General features: G+C 48.5%; 1 protein-coding gene across 1 annotated transcript in view; it reads left to right on the top strand.

Annotated features, from left to right (window-relative positions):
- The first annotated feature begins 19,186 nt into the window (after positions 1–19,186).
- LOC146856675 (somatolactin-like) overlaps positions 19,187–21,383 on the top strand; it is a 56,026-nt gene continuing 53,829 nt past the window's right edge. The window contains exon 1 of the mRNA XM_085646761.1: positions 19,187–19,226. Coding sequence (XP_085502887.1) covers positions 19,187–19,226 — 40 coding nt within the window. The remainder of the gene's footprint in view (positions 19,227–21,383) is intronic.

Raw genomic sequence — 21,383 nt, 5'->3', positions numbered from 1 at the left:
TGTGAGTGGCTCAGTTTTCATTCGGCACAAAAAGTCCTAAAAATGCTTTTTCTGACATAGTGTTTCTTCTAGTTCTAGTGTGCCATGATCGAAGTAATGGGGCTGTTTCATTTGCTTGCCCTCTCTGTTGGAGACAATGGGGAACTGAGGCCATCCCATCGGAGCACGCCACTGGTGTTTGCTAAAGCCAGTGGCGTCGTTGTTTGAAATGCTCACCGAGGAGTCAGGGTCGGATGCCAATTCTAGGCTCCCAAACCTGCCACGGTTGGTTTCCCTTCAGCGATTGAGCGTGTGATGACTGTGCTGGACCCTGACCAAGCTTTCGATGAAGTGTGAGTGCAATGGGACTGGCATATTGCCTGACCACTTTACTAGTCAGTCATCTGCCCCTCCGTTCTCACCTAAACCACAATCTGTGACTTATTCACTATTTTAAGGCTTTTAGCAACAGCGCTGTGCAATATTTAAGTCCATACATGCACTAAAAACAGCAGGCACTAGAATGCAGAGCACAGGGGGCACACGCCCTATACAAAAAATAAAATAGTTTGTGGGGTGGGTGGGGGGTTGCTAATTATCATAGGCAGTGTTGAGTCGTGTCATAGAGAGAGACCTTGCAAGTCTATTATGCGGTTTCTGCCTCTCTTTAATGGGAACGAATCGAGATTCACATGATATAAACTCGCACATGAACAGTGTATGCCCTCGTACATGTAGAAGTCATACATGTATTTTGGCACAACAATGTGGGAGATATTTAATGGAACATGGGGAATACATGTTAACATTAACTTTTATTGGGCAAAGTAAGTTTCCAGTGGGAGAAAGTTAAAATATCGTGATGCCTGATATAGAATAAATATATTCCTCTATGAATCTGACATACATGTCTGTACCATTTGTGACTGCAATTCACAGATGCTCTAGGCAGAAAAGCCTGGTATTAATTTACTTTTGCATAAATAGCTTAGAGATGCATTTATACACTTTTAACTATTCACGTGGCATTAAATAATTCCCTTGTGACAACACCTGCTATAGTCAATTCTAAATTTAAAAAAAAAGCATATCTGGTTTAAGAAGCGAGAAAATATGTAAATTTGCTTTAAAAACACAGTAATAGTTGCCACCATGTTGATTTAACAGCTGCTATTTTGTATGCCGATATTGAACACCGCCGCCCAGGCTGCCTCATCTCTGATGTACTAAGCCCCACTCTCATAGTTGACAACTGTAAGCAAGGATTTTGCATTTCCGTGCCTAAAAGTTCTCATTGTCTGAAGTTATTGTGCATGTTTCTCTTTGCTAGGCCTTCTACTTTCTTCACATGAAAAAACTGAGTAAATGTGGTGCTATCTAAGTTTTGGTTAGAGTGACATGTATTTTCTTTTGATGTTTTAGTGCGAGATGTCTAAGCTGGCCAGGTTAAAGGTGTTTGAGCAGCATTAATTGCTCAGCTGCTGTGAGAGGAAGTTTTTGGCACTTTGGTAGTGATTTTGTACTTTACTTATTCTTGCCTAATAAATATGTTCCGACTTTCAGTAGACTTGAGAGCGAATTTTATTTAACAGAAGCACTGCATTCCTCGTCTCTTAGCTATAGTAGGTGCACAACGTGACATTCACTCTTCCCATTTGCCCAAGAACTCTCAGAAACATAGCGTGTTGTTCATGGCGTGGCCTCTTTATTCACGAAACAGGTATTTCACCATTCACCAACACAAGAGTAACAGTATCCCTTTGGATATAAAATTATCAAAGCATCATTCTTTAGCGGTATTAACATGTCGAAGGCTGCAAGGCAATTGGGCACGACATTACACTTGAACTTGAGCTGGACCGTACACTTTAGTGGCCTTGGCCTGTCAAAGGCAGTAAAGAAGATATGCACCACATTACATTGGAACTCTTGAACTTGGCCATATGCTTGAACTTGGCCGACTCGGCCCACCCAGCCCCCCCTCTGCTGTGCACATTGTGTCAGCAGGCCCCAACGCGCTACAGCGAACAGTTGCACTACTTGAAAACCAGGGCCCCGCATGGCACGCTGGCATGCCCACCGGGGTACCTGCACTCAGGCAGCCTCCCCAAGGTTCACCTCAGTCCATACATTGTGGGGTTAGGGCAGAAGAGTCCAGGACCACCAGCAGGTCAGTCCCCCCTTCCGCCTACCCTCTGCACACGTGGCTCCTACCCCTTCCTGGAGGCCATCCAGTTGCTGACCCGCCACGGGGCGAGAAGCTCCCTGGCGCGCTCGCCTTCCCCCCGGCGCTAACTGTGCTCCCCAATGGCCCCTAGTATCATGAGTGTAATGAGCCACTGCCCGTCTACCAAAATATGCCCTCTATCCTGCTGCCACTGCTCCATTTTTTCATCCAGGGCAGTCCTGTGATAAATTACCTGCCCCCCCCTCAGTGGCCATCGAGTTGTGAAGGCCCTAGTTTACACTATCTCCTGTTTTCCCTGAATTAATCCACGTCCCCCTGCCAGGAACCCGTGACCAGCTGTATACCCACCACCTGTATCCCAAAAAGGGGAACTACCCCCAGGCCCCCCATTAATATTCCACCCGTAAGGGCGCCTGCATGCTAGCGCAACCCGATTAGACTCCCCTGGGCTACTGGGGCAGGGAGGAAGTGTTGGACCCGCTGCCCTTCCCTTAACCAGAGCCCCCTTAACTTATACTGACTGCGTTATTGCCACCGACCACATATAGAAGGTTCCCTTCAGACCATTGGTCATTGAGCGGTGGCGTAATAAAGCACCCTCTTACAGCCTTGTGATAATTTACCGGGCCCAAGAATGCTTTATGTAATTACGTCTTGGCAACTACCTTCAGGAACTGGCACGTTGTCCAGAAGCCTCTCTTAATGCCCACCGAGTTGGGAATGCCCCATTACACTATCTCCCGTTTTCACTTAAGACATCCACCTCCATCCCCAAGGAAACTAGTCCCCTAGGGCCTCCAATAGCAATTCTGCCCACCAGGGTGCCCGAAACCTTAGCGCAGCCCCAAATATCCTCTCCCGAGCCTCTTCGGTATGTCCAGGAAGTCCGGAACCACCAGCAGGTCCGACCTCTCTGTCACCAGCCAGGTGACGTCGGGGACCACCAGCAGGTCAGTCCCTTCTGTCGCCAGCCAGATGCCCCAGATGCTAAGTCCAGGCTGATGACAGCCATAGGCAACTTCACTAGAACCTCTGGGAATCCCCATGACACACAGCATGTGTGGATGCCTGTGTTGTGACCCATCTCCCAGCAGCTCCATTCCCAAAGAAGAACTGCCGCCCAATACCCTTACCTGCTGGCATCAGTCATAGTCAACTTACCAACTAGGCACCTCCTTGTGCCTAGAAACCACTCAGCTATGCTATCTATTTTATGTCCATCAAAAGAGCCTCTTGTGCAGGACTTTTACTGGCCTGGACTCCTGCACAACCGCCATCTGAGCTATTGCTCCGCCCACTGACAAAGGCTGCTCACTCTGTGAGAGGTGTTGCTAAGGCCCTTACTGTTAAGACCTGTGGTTATAGGCCGCCACAGGGGTATAAAAGGCTGGTTTTGCCTTGCCCCTTACTGTTAAGACCTTTGGTTATAGGGTGCCACAGGGGTATACATGGCTGGTTTTGCCATGGTAATATAACACGTCTCGTAATTACCCTGTCCTCGAGGTGAAGTTTGTTGATTGTACTCCATCACCACCTTTACCAGGGAGCCTCCAGCTACCGTATCCTCTGCTATGTGTCTCTTAATCTTATTACTCCTCCCACCCGCGCATGGCCAACACTATGTGAAGATGGCGTTGCCCTTGTCGAGGGAAGCAGAGGCTGGATGATTTAATATTTGCCTGGTAACTAGCCAGACCCGGTAACCCACGCAACAATACTCACCGCTCAGCCCCAAACGGATTAATACCCTGACGTTTATTATGTCCCCCGTAAAAACCCTCTATTTGAAAGGAATAAATACTGTTCCATATGGGCACAAACTGGTGATTGTAAACTTGGGTTTGGAAGGGGTCCTTCTGCAACAAATGCCTTGAGAATGATTTTGCTCTGTCTCCTCATACTTATTAGCATCACCGTGAAAACATAATGAGAAACTACCTCCACCAACTATTGATAAACACGCCTATTCCACCTATTTATAACCCTGAACCTGTGAACGCCTGCTTCCTTTTTCGAAACTGTCCCCAAAACCATAACCACCTCCGCAGGGCATGGAAAACCCCCACCCCATTGCAGTAACGAGTTGAGTAGCTGGAAAACAGCTCAATCAGGCGTGTACTAAATAATCAAACGGCACTCACCGCCAAGACACCGCCCTGCTTCTGTAACTTCTTACCCAACCTTATGCACTGTCTCCCCAGATGGTCGGGTGGGTCACTACGATTACCACAGAGTACCATATTTGGAACATTGTATGTGTCCCCGTCAGAAACATACATAAATATATGTTAGCACATATGTTGACAGAGTGCTTTCCGTAATGAAAAGTGGATGCTCAGTTTCATTGAGTAAAAACCGAAAGCCCCCACTGCTCATGAGGGTATCTGCTCCAAGTCACTCCACCTGCTCGTAATTTAACCGATTGCTACCGCAGATTTTGGTTCCCAGACTCCGCTGATTTCAGTGCAATTACGCATACTTAGAGTACCCGGCATCCCGAGATAACTGTGGTCCGTTGAGTCCGCATAACCCCGGAGCCTCAAATAAAACTCCTTTTAATCCCACAAACATGCATCAGTACTACCTATGCCTGAACGTCTGGTTGTTCACCATTAGGTCGGCCACTAACATGTCCTCTAATAATTGATTATTTTCTCCTCTATTCTAGCTTGTATTTCTTACATTTTCACGTGGCCCACTAGGTTAGCTGTGAAGGAACAACGTTACTGCTCCCTTTCCGAAGCCAAGTCCGGAATGACTCCCATGCACTTTGTTTAACAATAGCGCAAAAGCTGAAAGAAACAATTTCTTAGCAATTCTCCTTGCCACCCTTTTTCCACCTGGATTCCAACCTAGGTCAACTTCCTCGTCCCAGCCAGGGAAACCTAGACTCCAATGATGCGCTCTAATTATCTCCATGAGCATGGTAGGTAAGCAACTACCTAACCCTACTGCCCCCTTCCCAAAAACCAAGTCTGGAATGACTCCCATAAACGTTTGCTTCAAATTAGCGCAAAAGCTGAAAGAAAACAATTCCCAAAGTGAATTGCTTTGCTACCCTGTTCCATTTCGTCGTCCCGACCGGTAAACCTGGAATCCAGTGAGGCACTATAATCACCCCCTGGCCTCTGGTAGGAATGCAAGTCAAGTCCCACTTACAACCGACGTGGTAGTTAAGGACAATCCCACCAACATCGTAACTGGGGCAACCAGGGCAACGACCCCATATACATTTACAACGAGCATTCTTATTCAAGAAAATTAAATAATATTCGTAACTGTGGCCTGGAGGGCAAAGATTACTCCATAATTCGGATGTGCAAGACCGCAGCTCTTCCCATAACATGCATGTCAAACAGTGTAGTAGAGACAACACATTGAGCTAAAATAGTGCTCTTATGACGCAAGTCTAACAAATTGCTCTTTTATTACCTCAGCGATAATTTCAACTGCGTTTGCACCTATGCCCTCGAGGTTATACCGTAATTTCATCAGTAAATGAAATACGTTCCCCAGCGACAGTAGCTGAAGTTACAAGCAATACCATAACTCCTTGACACCTTCTTCCAAAGCAAAATGTTCAGTAACTGAAAAATGGCAAAACAGAAGGTATTTAACAACTGCGACTGCCATGCTAATTATACGCTTTGAGTCGGGTCTTCGAGTTCGAAATACCTAATCCGTAATAGCACATGTTGTTGTATTGGCCCACGATACCTTACATATGATTTAAATGTGTGCCTCTAAGGCCGATGCCTGGGGAACAAGGGCATCTGTCTGACCTTGTCTCTGTTAAACTGATCACATTGATCCGTCGACCGCTCCTTCAAGTGCGCCCCATATTGCTGGACTAAACTGGGCTCCTCCGGGTTAAAATCGACCGCCCTATCAATGGAGCCCCACCCCCTGCAAATACGGGCACAGCCTCTCACTCGCAAGGCAGCTGCACCAAATAACACCGATCCCGATAGTATCAAAGATGCATTAACTTTTGATAAATACCGACGGCACTATTAAATACATTGTTCAATACTGGCTTATTAATTGATCTTATTCTCGCCCACGCTGCCGCTCGACCTGGGTCTCCTGGACCACAGGCGAGCACTCTGATAATTGAAGCACACTCTAATACAGGTTCAACCTCATACCCGCGGCTTCTAATCTCACCTACCGCTTGACCAGAGACACAGCCCCAGCTTGCGATAAATAATGCCCAACAACCTTTATTAACCACCCGCGCCACACTGCCATCCCAACTCTACATGTGCGGCTGTACTCTCAGGTAAATAAACCCCATATACCACCCCATATTGCGGGACGAACCCGGGCTCCTCCGGGTTGAAATCGACCGCCCTATCAATGGAGCCCCACCCCTGCAAATACTGGCACAGCCTCTCACCCGCAAGGCAGCTGCACCAAATAACACCGATCTCGATAATAGAAACAAGGCTGCATTACCTTTTGATAAATACCGATGGCACTATTAAATAAATTAAATACATTGTTAAATACTGGCTTGTTAATTGATGTTGTTCCCGCCCACGCTGCCGCTCGAACCTGGGTCTCCCGGACCAAAGGCGACTGCTCTGATAATGAACCACATACTCATACAGGCTCGAGCTCATACCCGCGGCTTCTAATCTCACCTACCGCTTGACGCTGCACAGCCATCCCAAAGTTACATGTGGGGCTGCATTTCAGGCAAATTATCACCATATACCACCGCGCCACCCACAGTCCGCCACCACCTATTCATGGCGCGAAAACGAGTTTTATTTATTTATTTTGTTAAGAACCAACCGCTCTGAGAGTATCGCCACCGCTCTGAAAATGAGAACACCCCTCCCGTATATCGCAGCTGTTCCTTGACTAACCCATATATCACCACGCCTCCCCGCCGACCTTCCAGCTATTCTCGGCACGAAGCGAGTTTATTCAAAACGTTCTAATATAAAGCCCAAAAAACGCCCCCTAATGCGGGCGACACGCTACGCCTGGGCCCCCTCAAACCTCCCGTGCCATGCTCTGCTCCACCGCCGACGGGTAACCTCGATTGGTCGACGATGTGCCCCTGCAGCTTGCCGGAGGTTCAAGGGGACAAAGAGGCTGACGATCGCCGGGCGCGGACTTAAATAACCTTCCCGCGCGCCCCGATGACGTCACCTCATTCAGCCCCCCTTTTCGGCCCTGGGGGAAGGTCCAGTCCCGTGGCGCTACTAAGGGCGCCCCTCCTCTAGGCGCGAGGGGCTCCTAACATTTGATTTGTTGTATGACATATGCAGTGAAACACAATTACTTGTGATACAATAAACAAGTGACATGTTATTCTTTGAATTGTGACCAAGATTTTTTTATTGTTGAGTGATTCAGCTTATACACTTACTGATACATGAAGATAAATCCTCATGTCTGTTTATGTTCAGCAGTAACTTTCTAACTTCATGATCACTTCACGTCCAGAATAAACAACAAATCAATATAAATCGCACCTCGAAATGTGAAATAAAAACTCGAGAATTCATTTGTAAATCACATGATTTCTTCTAAGAACGTTTGAGCAAGAGCATGGGTACCATAGCTGCCAAGGTTTCATTTTGCTTAAGAGTGGCATTCCCATGTGTGTAGTGCATTTTGTGACATTTCAAGCCATATGAGTGACACATTATTGTGAGTGAAATAAGACCGTTTCATCCATGTCGAGATCATTTTTAGAAATGACACCCTTTTCTCGTAAGTGACGGTTCTAAATGTGTGAATTGATCAAGGGGCGCTTTCTTTCAAACTGATGTGGCATAATGGGCGAAAGAATGATGGGAGAGAAAGTTACCCCAATCTATTGCCAGTGATTAGACTTATTGCAATTAGCCTCCCATCGTTTGTTGGGTGTTTGATATATCACGGAATGTGTTTCAGTCTAGAAACACATGCCGTGGTTGGCATTAAACACTGTAAAACAACTTTGAGTGTCGCCCGCAATCCACTGCTGATGACCTCACATATTACAACAAACAAATGATGGACGGAATGCTGACAATGCATACATTCTCCCCCAGTCAAGAGATCTGGGTTAAATCCATCGTTCTTTTGCCCACTACGCCACCCCAGTTTAGACATGGCCATATGCAAATCAGTCTTGACCCTGTGCCTCATGGGAACAGTCCAGCCCGAACTGCCAAGTCATGTCTTCCCTGGACCGGAATCAAGCATCCTAGGACCGGTTTCTGGCTATCAGCCGTCATCAGCCAGGATAGCTTGACTCCAGTAGCGTAGTGAGCACGGGTCCCACGTCTGGGAATACCCATCCCACTTAGGGCGAAAAGCGTTACAACAAACAAATGATGCACGGAATGCTGACAATGCATACATTCTCCCCCAGTCAAGAGATCTGGTTTAAATCCATCGTTCTTTTGCCCACTACGCCACCCCAGTTTAGACATGGCCATATGCAAATCAGTCTTGACCCTGTGCCTCATGGGAACAGTCCAGCCCGAACTGCCAAGTCATGTCTTCCCTGGACCGGAATCAAGCATCCTAGGACCGGTTTCTGGCTATCAGCCGTCATCAGCCAGGATAGCTTGACTCCAGTAGCGTAGTGAGCACGGGTCCCACGTCTGGGAATACCCATCCCACTTAGGGCGAAAAGCGTTACAACAAACAAATGATGGACGGAATGCTGACAATGCATACATTCTCCCCCAGTCAAGAGATCTGGGTTAAATCCATCGTTCTTTTGCCCACTACGCCACCCCAGTTTAGACATGGCCATATGCAAATCAGTCTTGACCCTGTGCCTCATGGGAACAGTCCAGCCCGAACTGCCAAGTCATGTCTTCCCTGGACCGGAATCAAGCATCCTAGGACCGGTTTCTGGCTATCAGCCGTCATCAGCCAGGATAGCTTGACTCCAGTAGCGTAGTGAGCACGGGTCCCACGTCTGGGAATACCCATCCCACTTAGGGCGAAAAGCGTTACAACAAACAAATGATGGACGGAATGCTGACAATGCATACATTCTCCCCCAGTCAAGAGATCTGGGTTAAATCCATCGTTCTTTTGCCCACTACGCCACCCCAGTTTAGACATGGCCATATGCAAATCAGTCTTGACCCTGTGCCTCATGGGAACAGTCCAGCCCGAACTGCCAAGTCATGTCTTCCCTGGACCGGAATCAAGCATCCTAGGACCGGTTTCTGGCTATCAGCCGTCATCAGCCAGGATAGCTTGACTCCAGTAGCGTAGTGAGCACGGGTCCCACGTCTGGGAATACCCATCCCACTTAGGGCGAAAAGCGTTACAACAAACAAATGATGGACGGAATGCTGACAATGCATACATTCTCCCCCAGTCAAGAGATCTGGGTTAAATCCATCGTTCTTTTGCCCACTACGCCACCCCAGTTTAGACATGGCCATATGCAAATCAGTCTTGACCCTGTGCCTCATGGGAACAGTCCAGCCCGAACTGCCAAGTCATGTCTTCCCTGGACCGGAATCAAGCATCCTAGGACCGGTTTCTGGCTATCAGCCGTCATCAGCCAGGATAGCTTGACTCCAGTAGCGTAGTGAGCACGGGTCCCACGTCTGGGAATACCCATCCCACTTAGGGCGAAAAGCGTTACAACAAACAAATGATGGACGGAATGCTGACAATGCATACATTCTCCCCCAGTCAAGAGATCTGGGTTAAATCCATCGTTCTTTTGCCCACTACGCCACCCCAGTTTAGACATGGCCATATGCAAATCAGTCTTGACCCTGTGCCTCATGGGAACAGTCCAGCCCGAACTGCCAAGTCATGTCTTCCCTGGACCGGAATCAAGCATCCTAGGACCGGTTTCTGGCTATCAGCCGTCATCAGCCAGGATAGCTTGACTCCAGTAGCGTAGTGAGCACGGGTCCCACGTCTGGGAATACCCATCCCACTTAGGGCGAAAAGCGTTACAACAAACAAATGATGGACGGAATGCTGACAATGCATACATTCTCCCCCAGTCAAGAGATCTGGGTTAAATCCATCGTTCTTTTGCCCACTACGCCACCCCAGTTTAGACATGGCCATATGCAAATCAGTCTTGACCCTGTGCCTCATGGGAACAGTCCAGCCCGAACTGCCAAGTCATGTCTTCCCTGGACCGGAATCAAGCATCCTAGGACCGGTTTCTGGCTATCAGCCGTCATCAGCCAGGATAGCTTGACTCCAGTAGCGTAGTGAGCACGGGTCCCACGTCTGGGAATACCCATCCCACTTAGGGCGAAAAGCGTTACAACAAACAAATGATGGACGGAATGCTGACAATGCATACATTCTCCCCCAGTCAAGAGATCTGGGTTAAATCCATCGTTCTTTTGCCCACTACGCCACCCCAGTTTAGACATGGCCATATGCAAATCAGTCTTGACCCTGTGCCTCATGGGAACAGTCCAGCCCGAACTGCCAAGTCATGTCTTCCCTGGACCGGAATCAAGCATCCTAGGACCGGTTTCTGGCTATCAGCCGTCATCAGCCAGGATAGCTTGACTCCAGTAGCGTAGTGAGCACGGGTCCCACGTCTGGGAATACCCATCCTACTTAGGGCGAAAAGCGTTACAACAAACAAATGATGGACGGAATGCTGACAATGCATACATTCTCCCCCAGTCAAGAGATCTGGGTTAAATCCATCGTTCTGTACTGGGGTGAATGTATGACATTGTTCTGCATTCTGTCCATCAATTGTTGTTTTTGCATTTGTCACATATTACATCACTCATGACATGGTCAGTGACATCACTCATGACATCACTGATGACATCATCCATTGAGTATGTGTTTCTGAACAATTTTAATATGTTTAATATATATAGGGAAAGGCCTGTTGAAGAATGAGTGGGTGTACAAGTGTGTAAATGGATGATTTTCTGTGGTGCGTAACTGACTCTATAAGTGAGTAATTAAATGTATCTTACTGCAGACTAGTGACTAAACTGTGTAAATGTTTGTATGTGTCTGTATGTTGGTGTATAAGTGGTGGCATGGTTTTGTGAATACCTATATAAGTATCTGTATGGGTTCCTGAGTGTTTGTGTGGGTAGGGTGTGTGTGACTCTATGCATAGATGTGTGAGTGGGTGATTCTATGGGTGCATGGTTTTAAGAGTGCATCTGTGATGGACTGTATGGTTGAGTGAGTGTAGGTATGGGTGTGTTAGGGATTGAATGTATATCTCAGTGGTACATTTGTGACTAACTACATATGTGAAAGGCAGTATATATGCATGTAAGAGTATATTAGTGGGTAGCTGTGAGAGTGTGTGATTGTGAGAGTGACTGTATGGATGAGTGTGTGCTTGTATCAATGATTCTATAAGAGCGTAAGAATTGGATACTATTTTTATGAGTAATTGAACTTGAGTGTGTATAACCGCATAGGTGAGTAAATGGGAGTGTGATTATTTGCATGACTGAGTAGGTGTGAGAGTACCTCTATGGGTGATTGGTAGTGTGTGAGTGTCTATATAGGTGTATAAATGCATATGATAGTTTTGTATGGAGTGACTGTAAGTATGAGTGAATGTACAGGTGAATGAGTGGAGGTGTATGTAGACCTAAGAGTTAATAAGTGGGTATGTAGTTATTGGTATTGCAGTATGTATGGTTTTGAGAATTGAACTCTTAAATTTTGATTCTGTGTATCAAAGGTTATATTAGGGTGTGAGAAGATGTGGTAAATTATCACATGGATGACGTCATCAGTGATGTCATCAGTGATGTCATTTAAGATGTCATCAGTGATGTCATGAGTGATGTCACTGACCATGTCATGAGTGATGTAATATGTGACGTCATCAGCAGTGGATTGCGGGCGCGCGAGTTATAGTTAGCTGAACTAACTATAACGGGGGAATTTCAATGGTTTTTTACGAGAGAAATGTCCAGCTAACTATAACGTGTGTGAAACCTATGGTTTTTTAAGTGAATTTGCAAGGTTTTTTAAATGCTAATTCCTAACTATAACGTGTGTGAAACCTATGGTTTTTTCAGTGAATTTGTACGGTTTTTTAAATGCTAATTTTTGAATTATTAAATTATATTTTTTAATTTTTTTTATAAAAAAATGTACTATATATTCATTTATATATTATCTGTATCCTTTTATTTTTAACTTTCAATTAGGATAAAGTTGAACATTTTCTCTAGCATATGCTGTAACTATTCACAAGTCTCAAGGATTGACTGTAGATAGTGCTTTTGTAAACATTGGTTCTACTGTGTTCAAAGAAGGTATGGCATATGTTGCTCTGTCACGAGTAAAAACATTATCTGGTTTATTTATGATAGACTTTGATGACACAAAAGTTAGTGCTGATGCGAACTGTGTAAAGGAGCCCTTTTTTTTGCTGTTTTCAGAATTTTTTAATTTTCACTTAAAATAGTGAAAACAATTGTATTCATCATTTAACAGCGGGCAAAAAAAAAACAATCTGAAAGATTGTTTAAAAAAAGCCCCAAAACTATCCACACTAAAATATACCTTGATACAAATATTAAATATATATTACAAAGCTGGGGCGTGGCTTGGCTGCGAGGCGGAATGGCTGCCTGAAACCGCAGCTCCGCCGATCGAGCAAATTAATCCGGTGATTATCCGACGAAACTGTGCCCAGTCTCGGTCCTCTCGCCCCCGCTTGAACACCTGCTGTGGGGGCCCGGCCGGAGGAGATCCCTGCCGCGGCGAGTGCGGCTGCAGCGACTATCGGCCTGCCGAGCGGGGCGCCGGAGGCGGGGCCTACGACCCTCCTGGAAGCTGGGGACTGGCGTGGGACTGATGCCCGGAGCGGCGCGGTGCTGCTCGTAGGTGTGAGGCCGCTCTCCCCAGGCCTGATCGCTGACTTTGCCCCCTCGGGGGACGCTGGGATTCGGGGGCGGTTCGCCCTGGGCTGAGGCTCGCTGCTGGCGAAACTGGAGCTGGAGATCGGGGCGCTCTGGGTCCCCGCGCTTGGAGGCCATTACGGAGGTCGTGGCGCGTGAGCCTGGGCTGTCGACCGGAGAGAGGCCCTGTGGGAGACCGCGAGCTGGGCGCGAACTGCCAATCCGCCCGACAGGGTAACCCGTGCTGTGCTCGTGGGGCGCTCCTGCTCCCCGTTGAATACTGGGTTCGACGCTGTGCCTTGGGACCGGGGACGGAGGTCGACCGCCGCGCCTGGATCAGCGAAGACACGGCTGCCTGCGAGGGAACACCCGGTGGCGGAGGTCTCCCTGCGGCTGTGAAATGGTGAGAATTGCCTGCTGCCGGGGCCCTGAGAACAAGATATAGTGGGCCGACGCCCCCCGAGGTCCGGTGCAGGTGCATGTGGTGGCGGGCGGCATTTGTGCCTTGGAGACACGGACTGCGACGCCATTTTGCCGGGCTGGAGCGCTGCTGACGCTGTGCGGTGCTGCTGCGAAGCCCTGACCTAGGAGCTCAACAGTGCAGTGGTCGCGCTGGGGGCGGCCTGCGGTTGGTGATCGGTGCCGCAACTGGTCGGGCGAAGCGTGCTGCTCCGTGGAAGGGCGTACTCTACGACGCGAGTCTGCGGCTGCTGGCGACCACCAGTCGGATTGCGATTTGGGGACAGCGGCGGCCCCATTCCATAGTTGGCGTTGCGAGACAACAATGGGCAAGCCTGATACCCGCCAACCGCGCCTGACATTTGACAAATCTAAGCAAAAAACGCCGGATCCGAACACTCGAGACCCCGACGCGGCGCAGGATGCCCAGGGCGGCTCTCAAGACATGGACATTAAATCAATGTTTCTAGACCTAAAGACGAGCCTGCAGGGTATAGATGGCAAGATGGACGCGCTAGCGGCACGCATGGATGGCATTACGACGCGAATGGACAAGCAGGAGGGCAGAGTGGAAGGGCTGGAGGCACGTGTTGCGGAGACGGAGGAGAGCCAGACGGCGCTGGCCACGCAAATGAAGGGTATGGAAAAAGTCCTGGCACTCATACAGCAAAAGAACGAGGATTTGGAGGCTCGCTCAAGGCGTAACAACATCCGCGTCACAGGGGTGGCAGAATCGACGGACATCACCAACATGGAGCAATATGTCAAGCAGATGTTGAAAGACTTGTTTGGGTCTGGCCTTTCGCAGATGTTCCTTGTTGAAAGGGCACATAGGTCACTGGGACCTAGACCTAAGCCGGGAGCACCGTCCAGACCCATTATTGCGCGCATCCTGAATTACAGGGACCGGGACACGATACTGCGCATGGCACGCGACATGAAGGACGTACAATACAAGGGCAACAACATCGTGCTGTACCCAGACTTCACGCTACAGGTCCAGATGGCCCGCAGGGAATTCATGCCGGCGAAGAAAATCTTTCAACAAACGGGCACGAAGTACTCATTGATCTACCCTGCCAAGCTCCGGGTGCATGGCCCCGGGAAACCTTCTTTCTTCGTGGATGCGAAGGCAGCCTTGCAGTACGCGAAGCAATTGGCCAGAGACCAGAAGAACCACACGCCTACGGAGGGACCAGATCTTCAGGACAGGCTAAGTGATGTGGAATGATTGTATCCGATGGGGTTCTCTGGTGTTTCACTGTGACCTGCCTGTATGGGCTAGACCGGTGACTGGTGTCTGCTGGGGACATTGGGAAGTTCCTCCAGATGGCTGGGCTGCTATTAATAAGACCTCTTGATCTTGGGGGTGGGGGGTCCTCGAGCTGGCACAACCCACTGGCGCTCGATCGCCCTGTCAAAAGTACGGGGTTAGTAGGTGGCCAACCTGCGCGCCTCAGGGGATGATTCCCATTTACGGGCTGTTATCGATGGCCTTAGCGACTGTTTGTGGGGTGGGGTGGGTAATTGGGGGGGTAGTTGCACAACCTGATTGGGGGGTTGGCGCGGGCGGGGTTTCTGATATTGGGAGTTGGGAGGATGTTAAGGTTAGTTGTGGGGTTTGTGGCGACGACCGAGAAGAAGCACATCGCTGTGATTTATCGTTTACTGTACAGTACACACTGCAATGTTCTCCATCATGGTGCACGGGGTGCTGCGCTCACTCCTGTAACAGGCTGCTCGCCGTGCGGCAGGTGTTTGACCCTTGTGTCTGCGGGTGGGGCGAGTGTGGCGAGCTGAGCGGTCATGGCCTGCAGCTAGCTTATGGTCTTTTGAGGTACCTGTCGCCGTGCAGAGAGTGAGGTGCCTGACTTGGAATGTGCGTGGTATGAATGACGGCCGCAAGGCCAGGCTGGTGCAGGCCTACCTACTTAGGAAAGACATAGACATCTGCCTCCTGCAGGAAACCCATCTAACTGCTACTGCGACACAGCTACTCCGGCGACATCGCTGGGCAGAACCAGTACATGCGGCATACTCCAATTACTCCAGAGGGGTGGCGATCTTAATAAGGAGAGGGCTTCCATGGACCACCCATGAGACGATTAGGGATGCGAATGGCAGATATATCATATTGGTGGGGGCGCTGCATGGTATGAGGGTGGTGCTGGTGAATGTATACGGCCCCAATGACGACAATCCCGACTTTTATGAAGAGCTATGGCATAAGATACAGACCCGGGGGCCGGCGGCAGTGTTGTGGGGGGTGACTACAACGTGGTGCTCTCTGACACGATGGATAGGCAGGGCGCAGCCAGGGACCATCATCCTAGAGCGGCGGAGACGCTCGGAGATATTATACAAGATGCGGGGCTGGTGGATTCCTGGAGGGTGCTGCACCCCGGGGATCGTGCGGGTACGTGCATAACTGCGCATAGGGCTGCTTGGTCCCGGCTGGACTACTGGCTGTTGTCCAGGGACCTGCACACCTCGGTATTGGAGGTGGAGCATCTGCCGAGGTCACTCTCTGATCATGCTCCGGTGTTACTGTCACTGGCTACCCCCCCCAAATATGCTACGCCCTTTAGCTGGCGGTTCCCCTCCCGGGCACTGCGCGACCAGGTATTCCAGCAAGGTCTCCGCGAAAAGCTCGAGGAGTACTTTGAGCTTAATGAGGGGTCCGTAGAGTCCCTGGGTATACTGTGGGAGGCCTGCAAAGTAGTCACCAGGGGGTACTGCATGTCCCTAAAATCGGGAGTTCTGAGAACCATACGGCGCACGCTTAGCTCCTTGGAGGCGGAACTTGCGCGGCTTGAGTCCACGTTACTCGCGGCACCCTCTGATGGCGTGAGGGCTACGCTCCGATCGACACTGACTAAATATCAGGAGGAAGCGGACCGTGAGGTCGCGTACTTATCTAAAGACTGTCAGGCCAGACGGTATGGAGAGGGGGACCGCGCGGGCCGCACACTGGCGAACCTGTTGCGGGCACCGCGTGGGGCGGATCATATCCTGGAATTACGGAGGGAAGACGGCGGGGTGGTGCGGGAGCCGCCGGATATACTCGCCACTATGACAGACTTTTATAGAGAACTATATACTTCCAAGGTAGATCCGGACGACACTGTTCTCCGTGAGTACTTAGATACTATAGCGCTGGCGTGGTTCAATGATAGAGCCAGGCAATACATGGACCTCCCGTTTGCGCCGGATGACATAAGGGCAGTGATCGCTGGCTTACCCCCATGCAAGGCACCAGGCCCTGATGGGCTTACGGCGGCCTTCTACAAGGAATATGCTGACATCCTGGTCCCGCGCTTGCACAGAGTGTTTGAGGAGGCGGTGGAAACGGGTATCCTCCCCCAGTCCATGCGCGAAGCATTGATCATCACGCTGCTGAAGCCGGGAAAGGACCCCACTAGCCCGGATTCCTACCGCCCACTTTCCCTGATAAACCTTGACGCTAAAATATATGCGAAACTGCTCTCTGACCGCCTCAAATTCATGCTGCCACAGATAGCGCTGTCTGATCAGTCGGGCTTTATCATGGGGAGATCCACCTCCCAGAACCTGAGGGTGCTTTTTGGGCTCCTACACTACCTGGACCCCAGGGCGCAGGCGACGGCGGCGTTGCTGGACGCGACCAAAGCGTTTGACTCCTTGGAGTGGAAATTTTTGCGGACACTGTTTACTCGAATGGGCTTTAGCCTGCCCTTTGCTAGGCGTATCGGTGTTCTGTATAATGGCCCGACGGCAAGAGTGCGGGTGAATGGTCAAACGTCTGCGCCCATACGCATAACCAGAGGGACTCGGCAGAGCTGCCCGCTTTCGCCGTTGCTTTTTGCCATCGCCACGGAGCCCCTGGCGGCTCGGTTGAGGCAGCACCACACCCAGCGCAGCATAGGCTTCACGTCACGTGGCCTATTGATATCGCTGTACGCTGATGATCTTACCATATATATGATGAACCCGGCAGAGAACTTTGATCCGTTGATGAGGGAGGTGATACGCTATAGTGGCCTAACCGGCATAGATATCAACTGGTCGAAGTCAGTGATGTTGCCGCTGACGGACGGCACGTCTGTATGTCACACGGAATTCCCGATTGAGTGGGCCACAGACGAGGTCAAGTATTTGGGCATTCAGATCAGTCGCTCAATTCAGGAAGTGTGGCTGTCTAACTTCGGGGTGGCCATGGAGTGGCTGGAGACTAAGGTGAAGAGATGGAAGACGCTGCCGCTTTCCATGCTGGGCCGCATCGCCATCGCGAAAATGGTCGTTGTGCCCAAGTTTCTTTATCTATTTGTAAACATCCCTATACCGCTAACAAGGGCATTCTTCCGTCGCCTCCGCTCAGCCGTGATCGAACTGGTCTGGGCGGGCAGGCAGCCACGAGTGGCTTGGAATCTCCTCACACTTCCCTTCCGTCAAGGGGGCCTGGCAGCCCCGGACTTTGAGCTGTATGCGTACAGCGCGCAGGCACAATACCTACACTATTGGCATCACCCAATTCCTTACCAGCCACACGTTGCGATAGAGATGGACGTGGCGGCGCCCTGTCCGATACGGACAGCGGTGTACCAGAAATATAAACGACCCAGGGAAGATATTGACACCGTGGAAATGGTGCGTTGGGCCTGGGCGGGCATTGCGCCCCGAGCATGCCTCTGGAGGGTAATCCCCTGTTGGGTCCGTTGACGGACGCGGCGGTGGCGCGCCGGGCCGGTGCGTGTGGGCTGACGGTGGCAGGTGACCTGTATCCGGACGATACCTTCATCACACTGCCTGACATGGCTGCGACCTCTGAACCGACGGCATCGGAGCTGCTGCTCTACTATCAATTACGGTCGGCCTGTCGGAAGAGGTATCCTACGTTCCCGGAGGCCCCGCCATCACTGGCGGCCTTAGAGGACGTGCTGTCCAACTCCTCCTCGCGGAAATTAATAACACGCATATACAGGTCCACACAGCGTGCGACGCCTGTTGCGCATATGGACTCCAGGACATTGTGGGAGGAGGAAACGGGCGTGCGCATCACGGAACAACAGTGGGAATTCTGCTGCGCCCAGCTTGAGCAATTGTCGCCCAATTATAGGCTGCGGCTGGTACATTTCAACTACTTACACAGGACGTACCGTACACCTATGCAACTCTTTAAGATGGGCCTGCAGGCTGATACGAAGTGTTGGAGATGTGGTATGGGGGACGCTACGTTCTTCCATCTTGTGTGGACATGTGGTCCCATTGACGGTTTCTGGGATGCCATTTTTAAAGTTGTCGGTGAAATTGTGGGTATGCGCATTGTTCCGGACCCATTGGTGGCCCTCCTGGGCTTTGTCAAGAATATACCCCCGGCGTCGCGTCGTCTTGTGGCCCTTCTCCTGTTGCTCGCTAAGCGCCAACTGGCAGTACACTGGAAGAAGCAGGCTCCGCCGGCTGTTGCGGGATGGGTTAGATCCGCGATATACTGCAAGGACCAACTCACTGCCTATTGGGATCAGTTACCGCAGCGTTCACGACCGGTAGATATATGGCAGCCGTTAGTGGACTGGCTGGCGAGGAGGGATGCGACTGGCGGGGATTGAGGCCGTGAGAGAGTTGACTGGTGGTTTGATATGGGTGCGCTTCGGGTCTGCATGTGGAGGCTGACTGGCGTTGGGGGTGTGCTGCCCTGGCCGCTGCTGCTCCGGTGGCTGGGCTGTGATATGGCTGGATGGGACGCCTGGTGTTCCCGCGGCTGCGGCACTGCGTGGGTAACGCGTCAGAGACTGCAGAAGTACTGATGATTAGCGTGTGCTACTGTTCTTCGTCTGTCGCTTTTTGGTTGTGTGTTGCCATAAACTATGTATATTCTTATTTTGGATATATTGCTCAGATGTACACGGTGGATAAGCTTTGGCGGTGTGCCGCCACGACACTATGCTGCCTGCCTCCGGGTTGTTGGCTAAATAGCGGTGTACATTTTGAAGTGACAATAAAGGTTTTTGAAAAAAAAAAAAAATATATATATATATATATATTACAAATACATTTCAAGATGAATAAAAATTTTCTAGATAAACCATCTTTAAACCTTGTTGCAAAAGCACTTTCGCCAAAATAATATCTGTCAAAGGAGTCCACAATTGTTTTTATTACTTTTCCTTTAGGCCAAATAGTAATTTCAAAATCCTTTTTAAGTGATATCTTCAATTATAATCCTTTAAAATTACAAAAAATGCATTCTTCAGATGCAGTTTTTAGTTTTCAAAATTTAGGTTTCAGAAAAATTAAGTAAGAATTGGGTAAATCATAAGGCAAACGTTGCTTGAAAATCAATTGGGAATCATTACACAGTGTCCAGCCTTTTTCACATTTAAGATAAACTGTGTAATGTCCAGAAGTTACAGTAGGTCCTTCATGAAAAATTATTGCAACTGTAACAAAAGTTTTTCCAGAAATTGATAATTGTTGTCCTATAAACTTCTTTATTAAAGTATCCAATTTTGAACCATCAGCTCTACAACGTTGCATCATTAAAATTACATACTGACCTTATTTCTGTAAAAATATCGTGGAAAACATGTCAGATTTACATTCAGAACATTCCATGTTGTGATTGGCATCTTTAACTAATTTACTAAAAGTCACTGATTTACTTTGTGGTAATGGTAAAAATATGAACCTTTCAGAATCAACATTACTACTGCATATGTTCATACAGTTTTCACAGCAATGTTCCCATTTGTAAGAGACACCAAATAAGTTTTCTACTTCTACTCCATCTTCAAGTACGTTCAGTATATATATTAAGAATTCCTGTGCATCTTGCTGGACATTTTCTTTAAACTGTGTAGATCCAGAACATACATCTAAAAGATTTCTAACATCAGAAGCCCTTTCTATTTTAGTTTTATCACTACTTAGCTTCTCATAAAGGAGACTCAGCAGAGAACAGAATCTTTTTCCATGATTTACTATTATCTGTTCTTGCAACTTTTCAAGATAAAATACAACATTCAGCACTACATTTGCATAGCAGTTGACACAAGAGCTATTTTCAAAATGGCAACCAACAACCTCTTCAACACTGTCCTTTTTCTTTTTCCTTGCTATCACATCACTGTCCTTTTTTTTTTATTCTGTTCCTCCACATTACAGATATTTTCAATTCTCCTTTTCCGAGAAACAAAATGTTTTTCAATTACAGGATACTGACCTAAATGAGGAGCATACGTTCTTCTTAATCTATTATACTCCTTTACACAGTTCGCATCAGCACTAACTTTTGTGTCATCAAAGTCTATCATAAATAAACCAGATAATGTTTTTACTCGTGACAGAGCAACATATGCCATACCTTCTTTGAACACAGTAGAACCAATGTTTACAAAAGCACTATCTACAGTCAATCCTTGAGACTTGTGAATAGTTACAGCATATGCTAGAGAAAATGGAAACTGCTTCCTACGCAGATACAAGTCTTTCACTAGTAAAAAACGAACTGAACAACGACAAATGACTTTAACCTCTTCAATCTGATCAAATTTTATTTGTAAGCATTCAATTCCATCTTTTTTCTGGTACTTTACAAAACCCACAACTTTACCCATAGCTCCATTCACTAAACCTTTTTCAACATCCAAATTTCTCCTTAAAATTACTCGACAATTCATGCAAACATATAGATTTTTTTCTAATCCAGCTGTTTTGGAAATGTTGTTCTCTAGTGATTCCAATTTATTTTTCAGTTTGCCTGTTAATGTAATAGTAATTCTTTCATGCTGAATTTTGTCCACTGCTTCCATTTTGTGAATCTCTTCTTTTTCCAATTTCAAAAGTTCCTCATTGAATATTGAGCACTCACGTAGTGTTGGCATTAAGCAGATTACAGTATTTTTTTCAGCAATGTTCTTGTATATTTTCTCTGC

Source organism: Triturus cristatus, chromosome 3_2 (genome assembly GCF_964204655.1).
Source record: "Triturus cristatus chromosome 3_2, aTriCri1.1, whole genome shotgun sequence".
Lineage (NCBI taxonomy): Eukaryota > Metazoa > Chordata > Amphibia > Caudata > Salamandridae > Triturus > Triturus cristatus.
The sequence above is the reverse complement of the archived record's forward strand: the minus strand, read 5'-3'. Positions and strand labels throughout refer to the sequence as shown.